We start from the raw sequence: 15739 nt of genomic DNA on the forward strand, positions 1-15739 counted from the left end.
TGAAGAATTCAGGATATGACAGGGAGGGAGGCAGAGACAGTTGGGGGAGCTAGGACACAGCATCTCCTTGTATGTCCTTTATTTAAAGGCATAACAGACAGCAACACCAGAGGTCTGTGTTCATACACACATGTGCTGCTGCTTAGGCTGAACTAAGCAATCACATGGAAAACTATTGTAAACTGATTTCTGGTGTCGCTGTTCCCCCTAGGTGGAGGAGAATGAGATTGAGTGCTGACTTTAAGCCTGGCTGAGAAACATACTGGCATCGGTGTCATTAATGAAAGGGTGGATGTTGTTCCCCTGAAAGCCAGTGGCCTTTGACCCCTGAAGCCGCTGTGCCTGAAGGTCAGTTCACAAGAGGTATAGGAAGGAGTCTAACATTTATTTTTTTCTTAAGCCTTACCTAACCTTTTATTCACAGCACAAAGTCAAGGCTAGAATGTACCTGACCAGTGGAAGGATCAGAAAGCATATAGTTTTCAAAGGACAGTTTATGCTTTATTGAGGCCTAAGTTCATCCCCTAGAATCTGCTAGCAATTTCCAAAAACATTTTGTTCTCTGATTTAAATAAGTGTGATATAAATAAGCTAAGTTTTTTTGTCATCAAGGGCTGCTTCCAACTGCAGGCAGATAGCAGACCCCTGCCTCAGGAGCCACAGATACAAGCCTAGTGTTTGTATGTTCATGTGTATGTGTGCATGCATGCATATATCTAGCTTAACAGAAAGAAGTCATTAATGGGTGGCCCATGCAAAGCAATAAAATAATCAAAACTGTAATTTAAAGAATTTGGGGCCTGTGTTATTTCTTGGCCCCAGGCTAAATGGAAAATTCCTTTGTGTTCTAGCCATTGAGACTGCAACCTTTGGAGTAAGTAAACACAGAATCTAAAACCTTAACATTTTCTTTTCATGAACAGTTGGCTTGTCAACTTTGATTATAGTTGTCTTGTGCCATGTACATTATTTGAAGTTTACATATACTTGATTTGTTCTAGGATTGAACAGAAATAAGTGTTTACAATGGTTTTTTTGCTGTGACTTGCCTAAGCAGTTGGAAAGCCTGCCTGATTTGGGAGTCCTGGATTTAGAAATTTCTAACAGTGGAATTCCTAACCTTGTTTGTATATGTTCTTACAGGAGCTTTATTGCAGAAATGACCATTTATATCAAGCAGCTGGGCAGAAGTAAGTGTTACTGTTTCCCTGCTACTTTGAATCTTATATAGTGGAGTAATACATTAAAGTCTTCAGCCACATAAATATAAGCTTTATTAGTTGGAGTATTAATTGAAAGGTAGCATCCTGGGGTTTTTTTAGAATATTAGTAATTATATGAATTAGAGGGCCCGGTTTCCCAGTTTGCATGTAAAAAAAAAAAAAAGGATCATTGCTGGTAGTGTATTTCAAAGGGTAAGAGATGGCAGGTAGACTACTTAGGAGCCCACTAGTGTCAGAGAGCATTTTTTTTTTTAAATCTCTCTACATAAAAGTCTTTTTTTAATTTGTTCAGGTAGCTAGGTGAAATTTAGAAATATATTGGATGATAACATTTGAAACCTCAAGGTGGATGTGCATTTAAGAGTCACAGAGTCAAGAAGAGGTGAAAAAGTTAGCCCGAGAAAACAGTAATGGATTGGGGTTATTCATAAAGGAAGTGAAAAGGCAAAGATATGATCAGGTATTTGCTGTTCTTAGACAGTAAATTTAAAGCAGGCAGTGTGTTATGCATGAAAGTAAGGAACTGGCTCTTTGTACCTGGTTTTGTTACTGACGTTGGTGGGACTTCATTTACTTATCTGCAGATTGAGAGAAATGGCCTAAGATTTTTTTCAGATGGAGAATTCTGCAACTGCCACTAAGAATTTAAATGTATAATGTGTGAAAGACTTTCCTCATAAAATCAAACGTTCAAATGAATCATCAGGAGTTGATGTTGAATTTTTTTATCCTAGACTTTATAAATAAGTTAGACTTTATAAATAAGTTAGACTTTGGGTGGGATGTTAAGGGAAAGAAGCTAAAGACAGTCCAACTTGTACAGTTGATCTGACCTTCAGAATTAATTTGACTAAATTGGCTAGTAGGCCTGAAGGTATCTGTGGCCCTTCCTTGCCTTAAGCCATCTCTTAAAGTTGAATGATACTGGAGGAGAAAAACTTTGTATTGGCATTTTCTTTAAGAATTTGAGTAGTAGTTGGCTTCAGTCTGGTGCCAGGATCAGCAAACTGTAGGCCTCTGGCCAAATACAGCCCACTACCTGTTTTATGAACAAAATTTTATTAGAACACAGCGATGCTTATTTGTTTATGTCAGGGGCTAACAAACTTTGATAAAAGGCCAGATTGTAAGTATTTTAAGCTTTGCGGGTCACATCTATCACCCATTGTTATTTTTGTCTTATTTTTACAACACTTTAAAAATATATAAGCCGTTTTTAGTTCCTGGCCCCGTTTGTAAAACCCTAGTTTCTGTGTTGTCTATGGATGCTTTCATGCTTTAGGCAGAGTTGAGTGGCTGTGACAAACTGTGTGGCCTGCCAAACCTAAACTATTTATGATCTGATTCTTTATAGAAGATTGCCAACTCCTGGTCTCAGTCACTACTTTGGACCCATTTTCATTTCTTTCTTTGTTTTGCTTTTCAAAAGTTAAACCGCATTTTTTTTTCATTGTTTTAACACCAGGCAATATTAATGACAACTTGGTAGAAATAAGTTTTCTGCTTTTATAATGATTTGTCCATATCTTAGTATCTGCCTATAATCAAGATGGTTATTTAATATGCTGTTAATGGAATTGCTTTTGGTTAGCAATTAGCATGAAAAAGTCTGTAATATACTCTGTATTTTAGAGAGACTTTTGTACCTAAGACCCTAGTTGTCATGATGAGATGTTTCTTTGCTCAGATGATTTATCCTATCGTCTTTGGTAATCTTGAACTTAAATTATAGGGATTTTCGCACGTGAACATGGATCAAATAAAAAACTGGCAGCACAGTCCTGTGCCCTGTCACTTGTCAGACAACTCTACCACCTTGGAGTAATTGAAGCTTACTCTGGACTTACAAAGAAGAAAGAAGGAGAGACAGTGAGTCTTTAGACTTAGTAGCCCAGAGGGATATTTTGCAATTCCATTTAGCTTTTTATTAGTATTTGGCTAAAGAAGTTTAATTCATAATTCTTAGAATCTTATTTCAAGAAATGGAAATGGAATGATCATCTGTCTGGCATGATACTGTGTTCAGAGTAGGCAATAAGTAAATAATCATTATTCTTTTCATGGGGAACTGACTCATTGTTGGCTTTAGGAATATTGAGGCTTAATGCTGACTACATGGCCTTAACTCTGGTAGATTTGAGTACTGCTCATATGTTTGTTATGTAATTCTTATGGCTATCCTTTTTCTGTAGGTGGAGCCTTACAAAGTTAATCTCTCACAAGACTTAGAACATCAGCTGCAAAACATCATTCAGGAGCTAAATCTTGAGATCGTGCCCCCAGTAAGCATATAATTATTTAGTTCACCTTTGTATTGAACATTCCTAGTCAGACAAGCAACTGGTATTGCTTTTTTTGTTTTTCTTATTTTTTAATAGCCTGATGATCCTTTTATGCCTGTGGTACTGAACCTTGGCAAATTGGCTCACTTTGAGCCATCTCAGCGACAAAACCAAATGGGCGTGGTTCCTTGGTCACCTCCACAGTCTAATTGGAATCCTTGGACTAGTAGCAACATTGATGAGGGGCCCCTGGCTTATGTAAGTCCATCATTGTTTTTGAGCTCAGACTCCTTGTGTTTTACTTTTGAATATATTTCATTAAGATCTCTAGATTTTTAAAAATGTTTTTAATTTGAAGCTGTTATGTGCTTTTGTTTTACTGTTGCCTTACCATTTTATAGGCTACTCCAGAACAAATAAGCATGGACCTCAAGAATGAGTTAATGTACCAGCTGGAACAGGATCATGATTTGCCAGCAGTAAGTCATTGAAGTATTTAGACATATGGTCCCCAGAGTTCAGAACTTTCTAGGTATGGGCAAAAGAATAGTGAATAATACATTTTGTCCTTTCTAGGGAGGTAGATCAAAGGTATTTACCAAACTTCTAATTGTAGGTACCTCTGAAGATAATTGCTTTTGAGTTAAGGGCCTGGGATTCTTAATGTAATGGAGATTCAGATAAGTTTTTTTGGTGTTTTTCACTATTTTTAAGGTAAAACAACATTAAAATGTTGTAAGAAGGGGAATGTATGGAATGTCCAGGGAGAAAGGAGGAAAATAAGGATGTGGACAAAGCCACAAAAGAGAGTCTTCACAAATTCAGTGAAGAGAAGCATATATTCTGTTAGAGATAAAAATATATACGTTGTTTTATGAAAATATATATTTTTGAGTATGAAGCCAGTGGGAAGGAATGTTTTCATAGAGATGGGAAATTTTTTTTTAGGATTAAGACAGTCGCTTCTAATGTATATGTTGGTAAAACTTCGACTGCTGTGGAGCTTTTCTGAAACAGATCTTAGGGGAGCGCCTGGGTGGCTTACCTGGTTGGGTGTCCTGACTCTTGGTTTTAGCCCAAGTTACAATCTCAGGGCCATGAGACTGAGCCCCATGTTGGGCTATGTGCTCAGCGCGGAGTCTACTTAAGATTCTCTCCCCTTGCCCTGCCCTCTCCCCAGCCCCACACCTCCACACACACACTCTCTTACTCTCTTCTCTCTCCTCTTTCTCTCACCCCCCCAAAAAAAAGATCTTACAGGAGAGAGAGTTGCTGCCTGTGAAGAAATTTGAAAGTGAAATCCTGGAAGCAATTAGTCAAAATTCGGTTGTCATTATCCGAGGTGCTACTGGATGTGGTAAAACCACACAAGTTCCACAGTTTATTCTAGATGACTTCATCCAGAATGACCGAGCAGCAGAGTGTAACATTGTAGTAACTCAGGTAAGTAGTGAGCCAGCTTACAAGGGGGGTGTCTGGTGTTGATAGAGTTTGAGAGGTGGAAACACCTAGAGGCCAGGCTATTTCTAGTTCTTTGTAACTCCCCTTTGTAGCCACATTAGGCCCTTTAAATTTTTTTTTTTTTTTTAAAAGAAGTTAAGTCTGGTTCTAATCTCCTTCACTGATAAGCTGAACTGAACCATGTAAATGATTCTTCTTGTCTGGGCTAGAGGTAATCTTTGGTCCTAGAATCAGACAAGACTGAGAATATTTTTTCCTTAAGTTAATATGTAAATGTTGGTCCTCTCCATCTTAAGATCCACCTTACTACTCAGAGCAAGAGTAGGCAAGCCAACAAAACAGGTAATGGTTGACTCTAACTGAATGCTTTATGTATGCCAGGTTCTATTTGAAACAGTTGGTATTTTCTAAACTCATTTGAAGTTTATTATGACTCTAAGATGTACATATTTTCTTATTTAGTATTTCTCCTTCATTAAACTAAGGCACAAAGAACTAAATAAATTGCCCAAGTTATTAACACAGGAAGTAGTGGAACTAGGATTCAAAACCAAACGATTTGCTTCATTTAACTACTACATTGTATTACCTTACCAGCAATAAGTGATGCATGTGAGTTTGTCCCAGAGCTTAGGGAAGAACTAATTAGCCCTTTCAAGCCTTGGGTTGAAGCAGTTCCCGTCCATTCTAACCCTGTACTTCTGGCACTTAGAAGGAGAACACTATATAGAAAGAAGCCAGATACCACCTCTTAGGCAGCCTCAGACCTTGACTTAGGGACTCTTAACCTGGGACACATAGCTGATACTTGGGGAGGAGTTGTGAACCTCAAAATAGCAAAATTTTAAATTTAAAAATTTTTGAAATTGATGTAGATCTTGATTGTTGTCTTATGTTTGATATAAGAGTTGGGTTTTTTGGGACACTTGGGTGACTCGGTGGTTAAGCATCTGCCTTTGGCTCAGGGTGTGATCCCAGAGTCCTGGGATCAGGTCCCCACATCAGTCTCCCTGCATGGAGCCTGCTTCTCCCTCTGCCTATGTCTCTGCCTGTCTCTCTCTTTGTCTCTCATGAATAAATAAATTAAAAACCTTTAAAAAAAAAAAAAGAATTGAGCTTTTTGACTTAAAAAATTACGGATTATTGAAAGAATGGATGTTGCATTTAAATCAATGGCATTTTAGGCTTAAAAAATATCATAGGTCTACGTTGTTCTGGGAAAGGACTCTTTTTTTTTTAAATATTTTATTTATTTATTCATGAGATACACACACACACACAGAGAGAGAGGCAGAGACACAGGCAGAAGAAGAAGCAGGCTCCGTGCAGGAACCCCGACATGGGACTTGATCCCGGGACTCCAGGATCACGCCCTAGGCCGAAGGCAGGCGCTAAACCGCTGAGCCACCCAGGGATCCCCTGGGAAAGGACTCTTAACTTTCTTCTTAAAATGTTTGATTGCAGGGGATCCCTGGGTAGCTCAGCGGGTTAGTGCCTGCATTCGGCCTAGGGCGTGATCCTGGAGTCCCGGGATCGAGTCTCATATCAGGCTCCCTGCATGGAGCCTGCTTCTCCCTCTGCCTGTGTCTCTGCCTCTCTCTCTCTCTCTCTCTCTCTGTATCTCTCATGAATAAAAAAATTAAAAATCTTTAAAAAAATGTTTGCCCTTCCCATTCCCAAAACTGGCTATGAATCCTTTGCCTGATAGTGAAATTTCCAGCACCCAGTACTGTGACCAATAAAATGTCCTTGGTCTTTGTTTTGTTGTTTTTTGTTTGTTTTGTTAATATCTTTGCTCTTAATGTTTACCTGTCTTATAGGAGGTATATTTTTCAGGAAGGTGTATTGTTTAGAAGAGGAATCTTGAACTCTGCTCTGCCCTCCTTCCTTACTGCCACTCACCCTTTTCATCTCAAAAAACAGTTCAGTCATATAGGAAGAGATGCAGAATTCAGCAGATGAGCTGAAAACTTGTCTTCTCACTCAGAAGTTGATCACATGTCATGAGTAGAATAAAAGTCATTTCCTGTTGAAGTGAGAAGCTGTTTTTTTCACTAGCCATCTAATAGATATCAAAGCCAAGTTAGTTGATCTAGCCAAAAATGGCTTTTGTATAAACACTTTTTAACTTTCACTAGGTTGTGTCCTTTTCCAAATAATTTGGTCATTTCCACTGGTTTTATCTGTGAAATGCACAGGTTTTAATATATAGGCTATAACAAATGTTAATGAGTTACAGAATGGTATTCTGCTTCTTTGCATAAGAACACAGCTTTCACTTCTATTAGTCCTCTTTTATTTATATTCTTTCATAAAGTGATAGAATCATAAAGTTGAAAGATGCTTTGGAGAATTATTCCATCTTTTTCTCTGGGTGGAATGTTTATTATAGATGGTCACTTAACTTATGCTTGAAAATTTCCATTTGTGGGATGCCTGGGTGACTTAGTGGTTGAATGTCTGCCTTTGGCTCAAGGGTGATCCCAGGGTCCAGGATTGAGTCCTGCATCAGGCTCCTTGTTTACTGGGTAGTCTGGTTCTGCCTCTGCTTGCCCTCCCTTCACTCCCTCCTACCCCCACTTCTGTGTGCTCTCTCTTTCTTTGTCTGACAAGTAAAATCTTTAAAAATAATTTTCCGTCTTATGCACATGCTGTTATTCTTAAAGGATGGAGATTTTTAAAGACTGTTTCTAACATTTTGGTATTATATATACTGAGATGAACATACTTGCACCTAAATCTTTATGTATTCCTTTGATTATTCCATTGAAATAAATTCACAAACATGGAATTTTTGGGTCAGATGATATACATATTTTAACTTTTTTTTTTAATATTCCATTTATTTATTCATGAGAGACACGGAGAAGAGAGAGGCAGAGACGTAGGCAGAGGGAGAAGCAGGCTCCATGCAGGGAGCCCAACCGGGATCATGTCCTGGGCTGAAGGCAGCACTAAACCGCTGAGCCACCTGGGCTGCCCCTATATTTTAACTCTTAATGCACTTGGCTCTATACTCACCTTAGGAAAAATCCCATCAAATTATTTATGAATAAAAGAAATGTTTCTCTTCAGTATGTAGCTAAAGGGGTTTTTTGTTTTAAAATCAGAGCTGTTAAGGATACTAGAAGCTGAAAAGTCAGAGAAGCGTACAAAAAATATGGGAAGAAGATTGCAGAGTCATTTGTTTCTTTAGCTGTTTGAATGAATAGTCATCTTGATACTGATTTGTGTGCATATTCAAGGAAATGTGGCCCGTAGTGCTTCTGAAGATGGTTTCAGAACCTCTTATGTTAATTTTTAACCTCTCCCATGGATGGCTTTCTTGAGTCTCTCTCTCTTTTTTTTTTTTTTTTTTTTAAGATTTTTATTTATTTGACAGAGTGCCCCAAGCAGGGGAAGTTGCAGAGGGAGAAGTGAGGCAGGCTCCCGCCTGACGTGGGGCTCGATTCCAGAACCCTGAGATCATGACCTGAGCTGAAGGCAGATGCTTAACTGAGCCACCTAGTTAGTGCCCCTTTCTTGAGTCTCTTAAGACCATTGTATTTGGAGGCCATATACTTAAGAACTGTAGTAAGTACTGCTTAGGGAATATGCTATCTGCTGTCCATGGTTATTTTAGAAGGCTGGAAATACAGAGATAGTAGACCTGAAAGTAGCCCCAAGGAGATAAAAGCAACCCCTGAGTACCCAGTAGTAACTTCCTCTGAAGAGTCAAATAACCTAATAGATTTGAAGTTCTTCTAGAAGCCATCTATTTAGTAGGAATGTTGAAAACTTTAGGAAAGACAAAAATGGAGCAAGGAGACAATAATGGGGTCAAGAATTTACCTGACTATAGAAAGCTGTGAACTTAAAAGGTCCCAGAAAACCATGTATTTTTGTACCTTTTGTGGAATATCATTTTTACATTTCCTGATGTAAGTATATAGTCAAACTCTTAAAGGATACAGAGCTCAATTCTTCATGTAACACTTATTCATAGTTAGGTGCAGAGTACAGGTCAGTAGTAAAAGCTAGCGTAACTCGGCAAGTCAAGGTACAAAAAACGAAAAAAATAAGCTCGGGAAAACCCAACATCATGTTCAAGGGGGTATCTTTTAATCCCTTCCCTAAAGGACTCTTAAATTAGGGTTATGGAAATGAATAGATCATGTCTTATTTTGATTTAAAGATAATTAACACCTTTAGTGAAGTCACTGAGGTTTTGTTTTGGACTTTTTTTTTTCTTTAAAGATTATTATTCATCTTAGATTTCCTAATTAGTCATGTCCTAACCTGGAATAACATTGGTATTTAATTATGAAACTCAGAAAAGTTTTCTCTAAGCAAGGAACTAAAGTACAACCTGTTATCAAGAACTTTTTACAAAATCAAATACAAGGCAACTTAACATTCAGTGTTTATAAATCTCCATCTACCTCTGTATCTTTACCTTTAGGACATATTATTATGTCCTCTATTTTCCTCACTATGTAAGCTCATCAAGAACAAGAGTGATTTCATTCAATTTTCTGTCTCTAGCACTATCTATAGCACCTATATAAATATTCATGAAGAGTTACTTTATGAGTTAATAAAATGATTAAATGAAAGGTGGCCATAGTAGGTATGGCAAAGAAGGAGCTAACCTTCCTAATACCTATACAGCTCAGTTAAATAATTTTTTAAACACATGCCTTTACTTTGGTAGGCAGTTATAAGAACAAGCTCCCAATACATAATCTGTTTATTGTAAAATTACTCTGAATATTAAGAGTTTTGGCCAATGGTGAAGAGTTTATTTTCTATAAAAATGTAAGAATTATTTTATATACAAAATGAAAAACTCTTTAAGACTGTACCATAGAATTAAGTGGTAGTTTTTTTTTGTTTTGATGTATTCTAATAAATTATAGAGCTTGTTTAAAAAGATCGTTACTATTGTTGGTGTTAATTGACGAGCTGGAAGTAGGACAGATTTACTATAGTAATTTAATAACCCTAATAAGTGTAACTAATTTTGTGTCTTGAATCACTTTCTTTTTTCTTGTCTCAGCCCAGGAGAATAAGTGCAGTTTCTGTGGCTGAGCGAGTTGCCTATGAGAGAGGAGAAGAACCTGGGAAAAGCTGTGGCTATAGCGTTCGATTTGAGTCTGTCCTTCCTCGTCCTTATGCCAGTATAATGTTTTGTACTGTCGGTCAGTAGTATGTTTTATTTTGTTCTTTCACTTGGGATTTATATAATATTATTTATGAAGAAACTTGGTAACGGTGCAGAGTGGCAAGAAATAAAAAGGCAAGGAGCCAGTCTCAGAATTCTAATTTCAGTAGAACTTTTGGCACTTTCTCTCATGATGAGAGCATGATGTTACCCATTGGTTGTTGCAGCTTAGAGAAGATAAAATCTGCTTAAGTTACTAGAGTTATGTCTTTTAATACTCTATTTCAAATGTGTTTCAGAGCACGCTGTTACCTTTTTAATAATAACAACAGGTTACTATTTCTTCCCTAAAATGATGCTGGGGTTATATTAACCGAAGCATAGTTAATTGTCTAGAAGTTTGTTTCTTTGCACTTTTAAATGCAACCCCAGTAAGTGGGCTCATTTCTTTTTACAGGTGTGCTCCTAAGAAAATTAGAAGCAGGCATTCGAGGAATCAGTCACGTAATTGTAGATGAAATACACGAAAGGGACATAAATGTAAGTAAATTGAAAGTTAATAGCAAACTCCTAATATTCTGAATTTAAAAAAAAATCAAAACAGAATGTTTTCTTTCCCTTTTCCCACTTTTTACATCTTCTATCAAAATCAGGAACTTCAGTCACTAAGATAATAGACACTTGTTTTTAGCAAGCAGATAAACCTTTTTTTCTTTTTTAGCCCAGAATTCTGAAAATAAAGTCCTCTCATTAAGTATCATTACAGTGAGAGGTAGCGTAATTCAGTAACTGAACAGTTGATGATTGAATCATTCACAGAATTGTAATAATTAGTTTTTCTTTGAACTGGATATTTCTCTGGGATAAATTTTGTAAGTTATAAATTCAATATGATTAGTAATGTCTTTTTGGATGTTTGCAGCTCTGATCTTTTCCAATATTAATTATAATCATGACAAATTAGGAAGAAACTAGAATTTATTTCATGAAGTCAGTAGTTGTGTTTTATGTATTATAAAAAAAAAAAAAACACAGCTAGGAAACCACTCAAAAGATCCTATTGCAATAATCAGAATGTCAAATACTTAAGAATAAGTCAATCCTGTAGATGTTAATTCTCCCCAAGTTGAGCCAGTTTGAATGCAGGTCTAATCAAATTCTCATCAGAATTTTTCATAGACTTTTAGTAAGGTGATTATGAATATGTATGGAGATGATTTATGGCCAAAAATAACCAGGGTTTCTAGAGAAGAGCAGAATGTATTGTCTTGGCTTGACAGATATCAGGACTTAATTCAAAATCATAATAATTGAAATAGTACATGGATTGACAGTTTGAGCATTGAATTATTCAGAGTGTAGAAATAGGTGATGTGTTGAATGGAGCTTTGGTATAAGAGGGTGATACATGTTGGGTCATTGGGAAAGGTGAATAGGTTCTTCAATAAATTGAGCTGTAAACAAAGGGTCATCGTAAGGAAATAGTTGCATTTGTATCCTTGCCGTCTGTCCAGATACAAAAATCATTTCCAGATAGATAAGGACTTAAGTGCCAAAGCAATTTAAAAAATCTTAAGTAAAAAATATGAATAAGCATCTAGACAGCACTGTCCAGAAATAAGACCTTTTCAACATTTTAGAGATTAGTTTTGCAGGTGATCGGATAACTGCGTCTTGGCTTATCATGACTTTTCCCTCTTTCCTAAAGTATGTATATGTACAAATAATAAAGTTCAATGAAAATTTTGAGATGAATTCTTTGCTGTCATTAATTTATTTTTTCTTCCCTTCTCCTACCCAAATAGCACTTATTTCTAATTCCCATAGCTGTTAGGCTACAGCTGTTCTTAAAAATACTATTGAATCCCACCATAACGCTTTATCTTCTACTTCTGCAAGCCACCAAAGAATTTCGCTGAATTTCACTGATGTGAAATCTAACACAAGAAATCTCTTAGTTGTTGATTAGCATGAATTTCTTAACGCAATTTTTTCATTTGTATTTTAATAGACTGACTTCCTCTTGGTAGTGTTGCGTGACGTAGTTCAGGCTTATCCTGAAGTTCGCATTGTTCTCATGTCTGCTACTATTGACACCAGTATGTTCTGTGAATATTTCTTCAATTGCCCCATCATTGAAGTTTATGGGAGAACTTATCCTGTTCAAGGTAAATAGTTTGGAGGTGGAATGGGAAGGTGAACAACTTTTATTCCATTATGTTTGGATTTTCTTAATCCCGGAGGTTGGAGTCATAGTTCAAAAGATATTTAAAATACAGGCCAGAGTAGAATATCAAATACATTATAGCATTCTCAGGCTTTTTGGTCCAGCAGTAATGAGTATAGTCTGAGGAACAAGAACAAGTTTCATTCACTACTTGAGGAGTAGGCATATCCAATAGTTTTCTTGCCTTTTCCTTACTGCTAAAGATAACTTTCAGAATTACATACTGTCAGGTGTAAATCATAATAGCATGTAGATGTTTATGGGAAATACTACTAAAAAGTTTAAGCAGCCAGAGTCAAATTTTAAGAGAATCTTTCTTAGAGTTGGAGCAGGCATGTTTTAAAATGACATTAAGATGAGTGTTTCACGATAAGTATTTCTGATAAGGGTATTTTTGAGCTTTTTTACTTTTTTTTTTTTTTTTCTTCTTATTTACTTTAGAGAGAGAGCAGGGGGCTAGGAGAAGCATGCTCCCCACTGAGCGTGGAGCCTTAAGAGCCTAAGGACGGAGGGCTTGATCTCCCCCAAGGATAATGACCTGAACCAAAACCAAGAATAGGACACTTAAGTGACTAAACTACCCAGGCGGCCTATTCCTTTACTTTCTTCAAAATATTTTACCTTCACCATTTTTTAAGGACAGTCATTTAATTTAATAGCTTGGTTAAAAAAATTGATTCTATCTAGCAGTCAAATTGAGGACATGAAAATGAGCTAAAAAATTCGCTGTGTGCATATGAAATTATAAATATTGGCTACATGAGGGTGCTATTTTTGAAATTCAGAAGTAAGGTCAGCTTTAGCTGTATAGTAAAAGCCAACTGCAGTTGTATCTTGTGAGTTGTATCTTGTGAGGGTATAGGTTGACAGTTTTAAAACTGTTTACATGTATATTGAGATTGATAAAATAAGTGGATGGCAGATGGGGGAGCCAGGTTTACTGTTGGATTGAGAGGCTGTAGGTAAATAGGAGGGAAAGCTTGAATGAACCATGTGGTATACAATTACATGTGGAAACGTCAGTAAGAAGTCCAAGTTCCAATACCAGGGAATAGATACAGAAATCATTACAGATATGTATGAATACATGGGTGAGAGTGCATGTGTATATTTCTTAGCTCTGTCTGCTGACCACAGTGATGGAGATGGACACAGGAGCCAACCTGAAAGAGCTGGAATAATTTGAGCAAAAATAAACACAGTACTGGACTATAACCCTAGGGATAAAATAAATACCCATGAGTCTGTATGGTGGTTGAATAAATAAATGGGTAATACAGATCTCTCATATGGAATAATTTCAAAAAAATTATGTAGATATTCTCCCTCATACCTCAGAAGAGTGAGGCTTACCTCCCTGTTCTGGAGTGTCTTGTGTTTAATTAATGATTTGCTTCCACAGAGTAAAGTATGGAAAGAGAGAAACAATAATAACTTCACAGTGACTTGGAGTATGTTTGTATACTCTAGTATATACTATTTGCAGTAACTTGGAGTAACTTGACAGTCACTACCTCAAGTGAACAAGTTTAACGTCATCAGTGATGAGTCGTATTGGTTGTGTGTACCCTTGATATAATGTGATGAGTAGCACTTTGTGGGGCTCTTTGCATATAGAGGAGTATTGTTTATAGATTATGAGACATTTCTGGGCCCAGCAGAGAAACACAGGAATAAAATTGATCAGATATTCCAGCTTTGCTGATGTCCTTTTTTATAGTAGTAACTAAAAGGAACCCATTTTATGTGTGCATCCTGATAGAGGAAGGATGGGTTACAGTATGTTACCATATACACATTCTTTCCTTGCCTAACTGCCATACCTTGGGAGTGTATTGGCATAGTGTATACAGTGTATACATAGTGTATACCTTGTAGACATTCCACAAATGATTGAGTGTTGTATACAGAGGGTACCCTATCTGGCTTAGGGGGACCATGTAGGAGAAATATCTCACCTTCTTTCAAAGTCCAAGTTATTGGAACACTGAGTTTGGAAAAAAGGGTTTTTTATTATGACTGGAATTTTTTGCTATTTATGAAGAATCAGATTGAAGGGTTTTAAGGTAATTTTGAGTTTTGAATGATATTTACCTACTGGATTGTCTTGGCAGAATATTTTTTGGAAGACTGTATTCAGATGACCCACTTTATTCCTCCACCAAAGGACAAAAAGAAGAAAGATAAAGAAGACGATGGTGGTGAGGATGATGATGTAAGTGAATCTTCATTGAAAATTTTCATTAGTGACAAATTGATATTATCACAAACAATGATTTTAGTAAAAACATGCAGTGAGTTAGCATTATAGAAAACTTTCTTGGGCACCTGGGTGGCTCAGTGGTTGAGCGGCCTCTTCCTTTCACTCAGATCGTGATCCCGGGGTCCTGGGATCTAGTCCTGCATCAGGTTCCCTGCAGGAAGCCTGCTTCTCCCTCTGCCTATGTCTCTGCCCCTCTATGTCTCTTCTGAATAAATAAGTAAAATCTTTTTTAAAAAACTTCTTTAAAAAGTGACTATCATGTCTTTTTTTTTTTTTTTTTTAATTTTTATTTATTCATGATAGGCACACAGTGAGAGAGAGAGAGGCAGAGACACAGGCAGAGGGAGAAGCAGGCTCCATGCACCGGGAGCCTGACGTGGGATTCGATCCCGGATCTCCAGGATCGTGCCCTGGGCCAAAGGCAGGCGCCAAACCGCTGCGCCACCCAGGGATCCCTCATGTCTTTTTTTAATTGATATATTTTACTCCAAAGGATTCCATGTCGGGTGATAAGCTTTTTTCATATTACAAGTTAAATCCTCTCTAGATAAAAGTCAAAAGAAAAAGGAAGAAAGAGATGTTTAAAGGCCACATGTGGTTAGAAATAATTCCCAATTTTACAAGGGTTTGTTTTCCATGGGTCACAGTACCTAACAAGCTGGTAGAAAAGTAAAATTTTATGCTCCACCCTAGATCTACTGTATCACTGTACATTTTAACAAAATCTCCACTTGAATGATATGTACAATAAAGTTTTCGAAACAGCAGTTCCCCTCCTAGATTATAGAGCCTGTGTAGTGGTGGCATCAGATGGAGAGTATTAAACCAGGGAGTCATGAGGGATTTCCTAAGAAGACCATAAAGGAAAATGACACTTATTTTGAGATGTGGACCAATAATAATATAAAAAGACATCTTATATATGGAAATTTGAACAGACCATGAAACAGCAATGCAAAATTTGATAGGAAAGAACCTGGCATGTTTTTATTATTTAGTTAGTTATTAAAGATTTTATTTATTCATGAGAGAGACACAGAGGCAGAGACACAGGCAGAGGGAGAAGCAGGCTCCACGCAGAAGGCCCGACGTGAGACTCGACCCCGAGTCTCCAGGATCACGTCCTGGACCGAAGGCAGC

At 37.1% G+C, this 15739-nt stretch overlaps 1 protein-coding gene across 2 annotated transcripts in view; it reads left to right on the top strand.

The window, feature by feature from the left end:
* The window catches only part of DHX9 (DExH-box helicase 9), a 58953-nt gene that overhangs the window by 30031 nt on the left and 13183 nt on the right, over positions 1 to 15739 (top strand). Inside the window, exons 1-11 of one of the 2 annotated variants that reach the window (XM_038542248.1) lie at positions 212 to 348; positions 1144 to 1190; positions 2956 to 3092; positions 3416 to 3505; positions 3602 to 3763; positions 3907 to 3984; positions 4757 to 4948; positions 10005 to 10146; positions 10567 to 10649; positions 12121 to 12277; positions 14451 to 14551. In XM_038542248.1, coding sequence (XP_038398176.1) covers positions 1160 to 1190; positions 2956 to 3092; positions 3416 to 3505; positions 3602 to 3763; positions 3907 to 3984; positions 4757 to 4948; positions 10005 to 10146; positions 10567 to 10649; positions 12121 to 12277; positions 14451 to 14551 — 1173 coding nt within the window. In that variant the 5' untranslated portion in view covers positions 212 to 348; positions 1144 to 1159. Of the gene's footprint in view, positions 1 to 211; positions 349 to 1143; positions 1191 to 2955; positions 3093 to 3415; positions 3506 to 3601; positions 3764 to 3906; positions 3985 to 4756; positions 4949 to 10004; positions 10147 to 10566; positions 10650 to 12120; positions 12278 to 14450; positions 14552 to 15739 lie in introns of those variants that run through there. The other variant, XM_038542247.1, reaches the window with a different exon arrangement.

This window comes from Canis lupus, chromosome 7 (genome assembly GCF_011100685.1).
Source record: "Canis lupus familiaris isolate Mischka breed German Shepherd chromosome 7, alternate assembly UU_Cfam_GSD_1.0, whole genome shotgun sequence".
In the NCBI taxonomy this organism is placed as follows: Eukaryota; Metazoa; Chordata; class Mammalia; order Carnivora; family Canidae; genus Canis; species Canis lupus.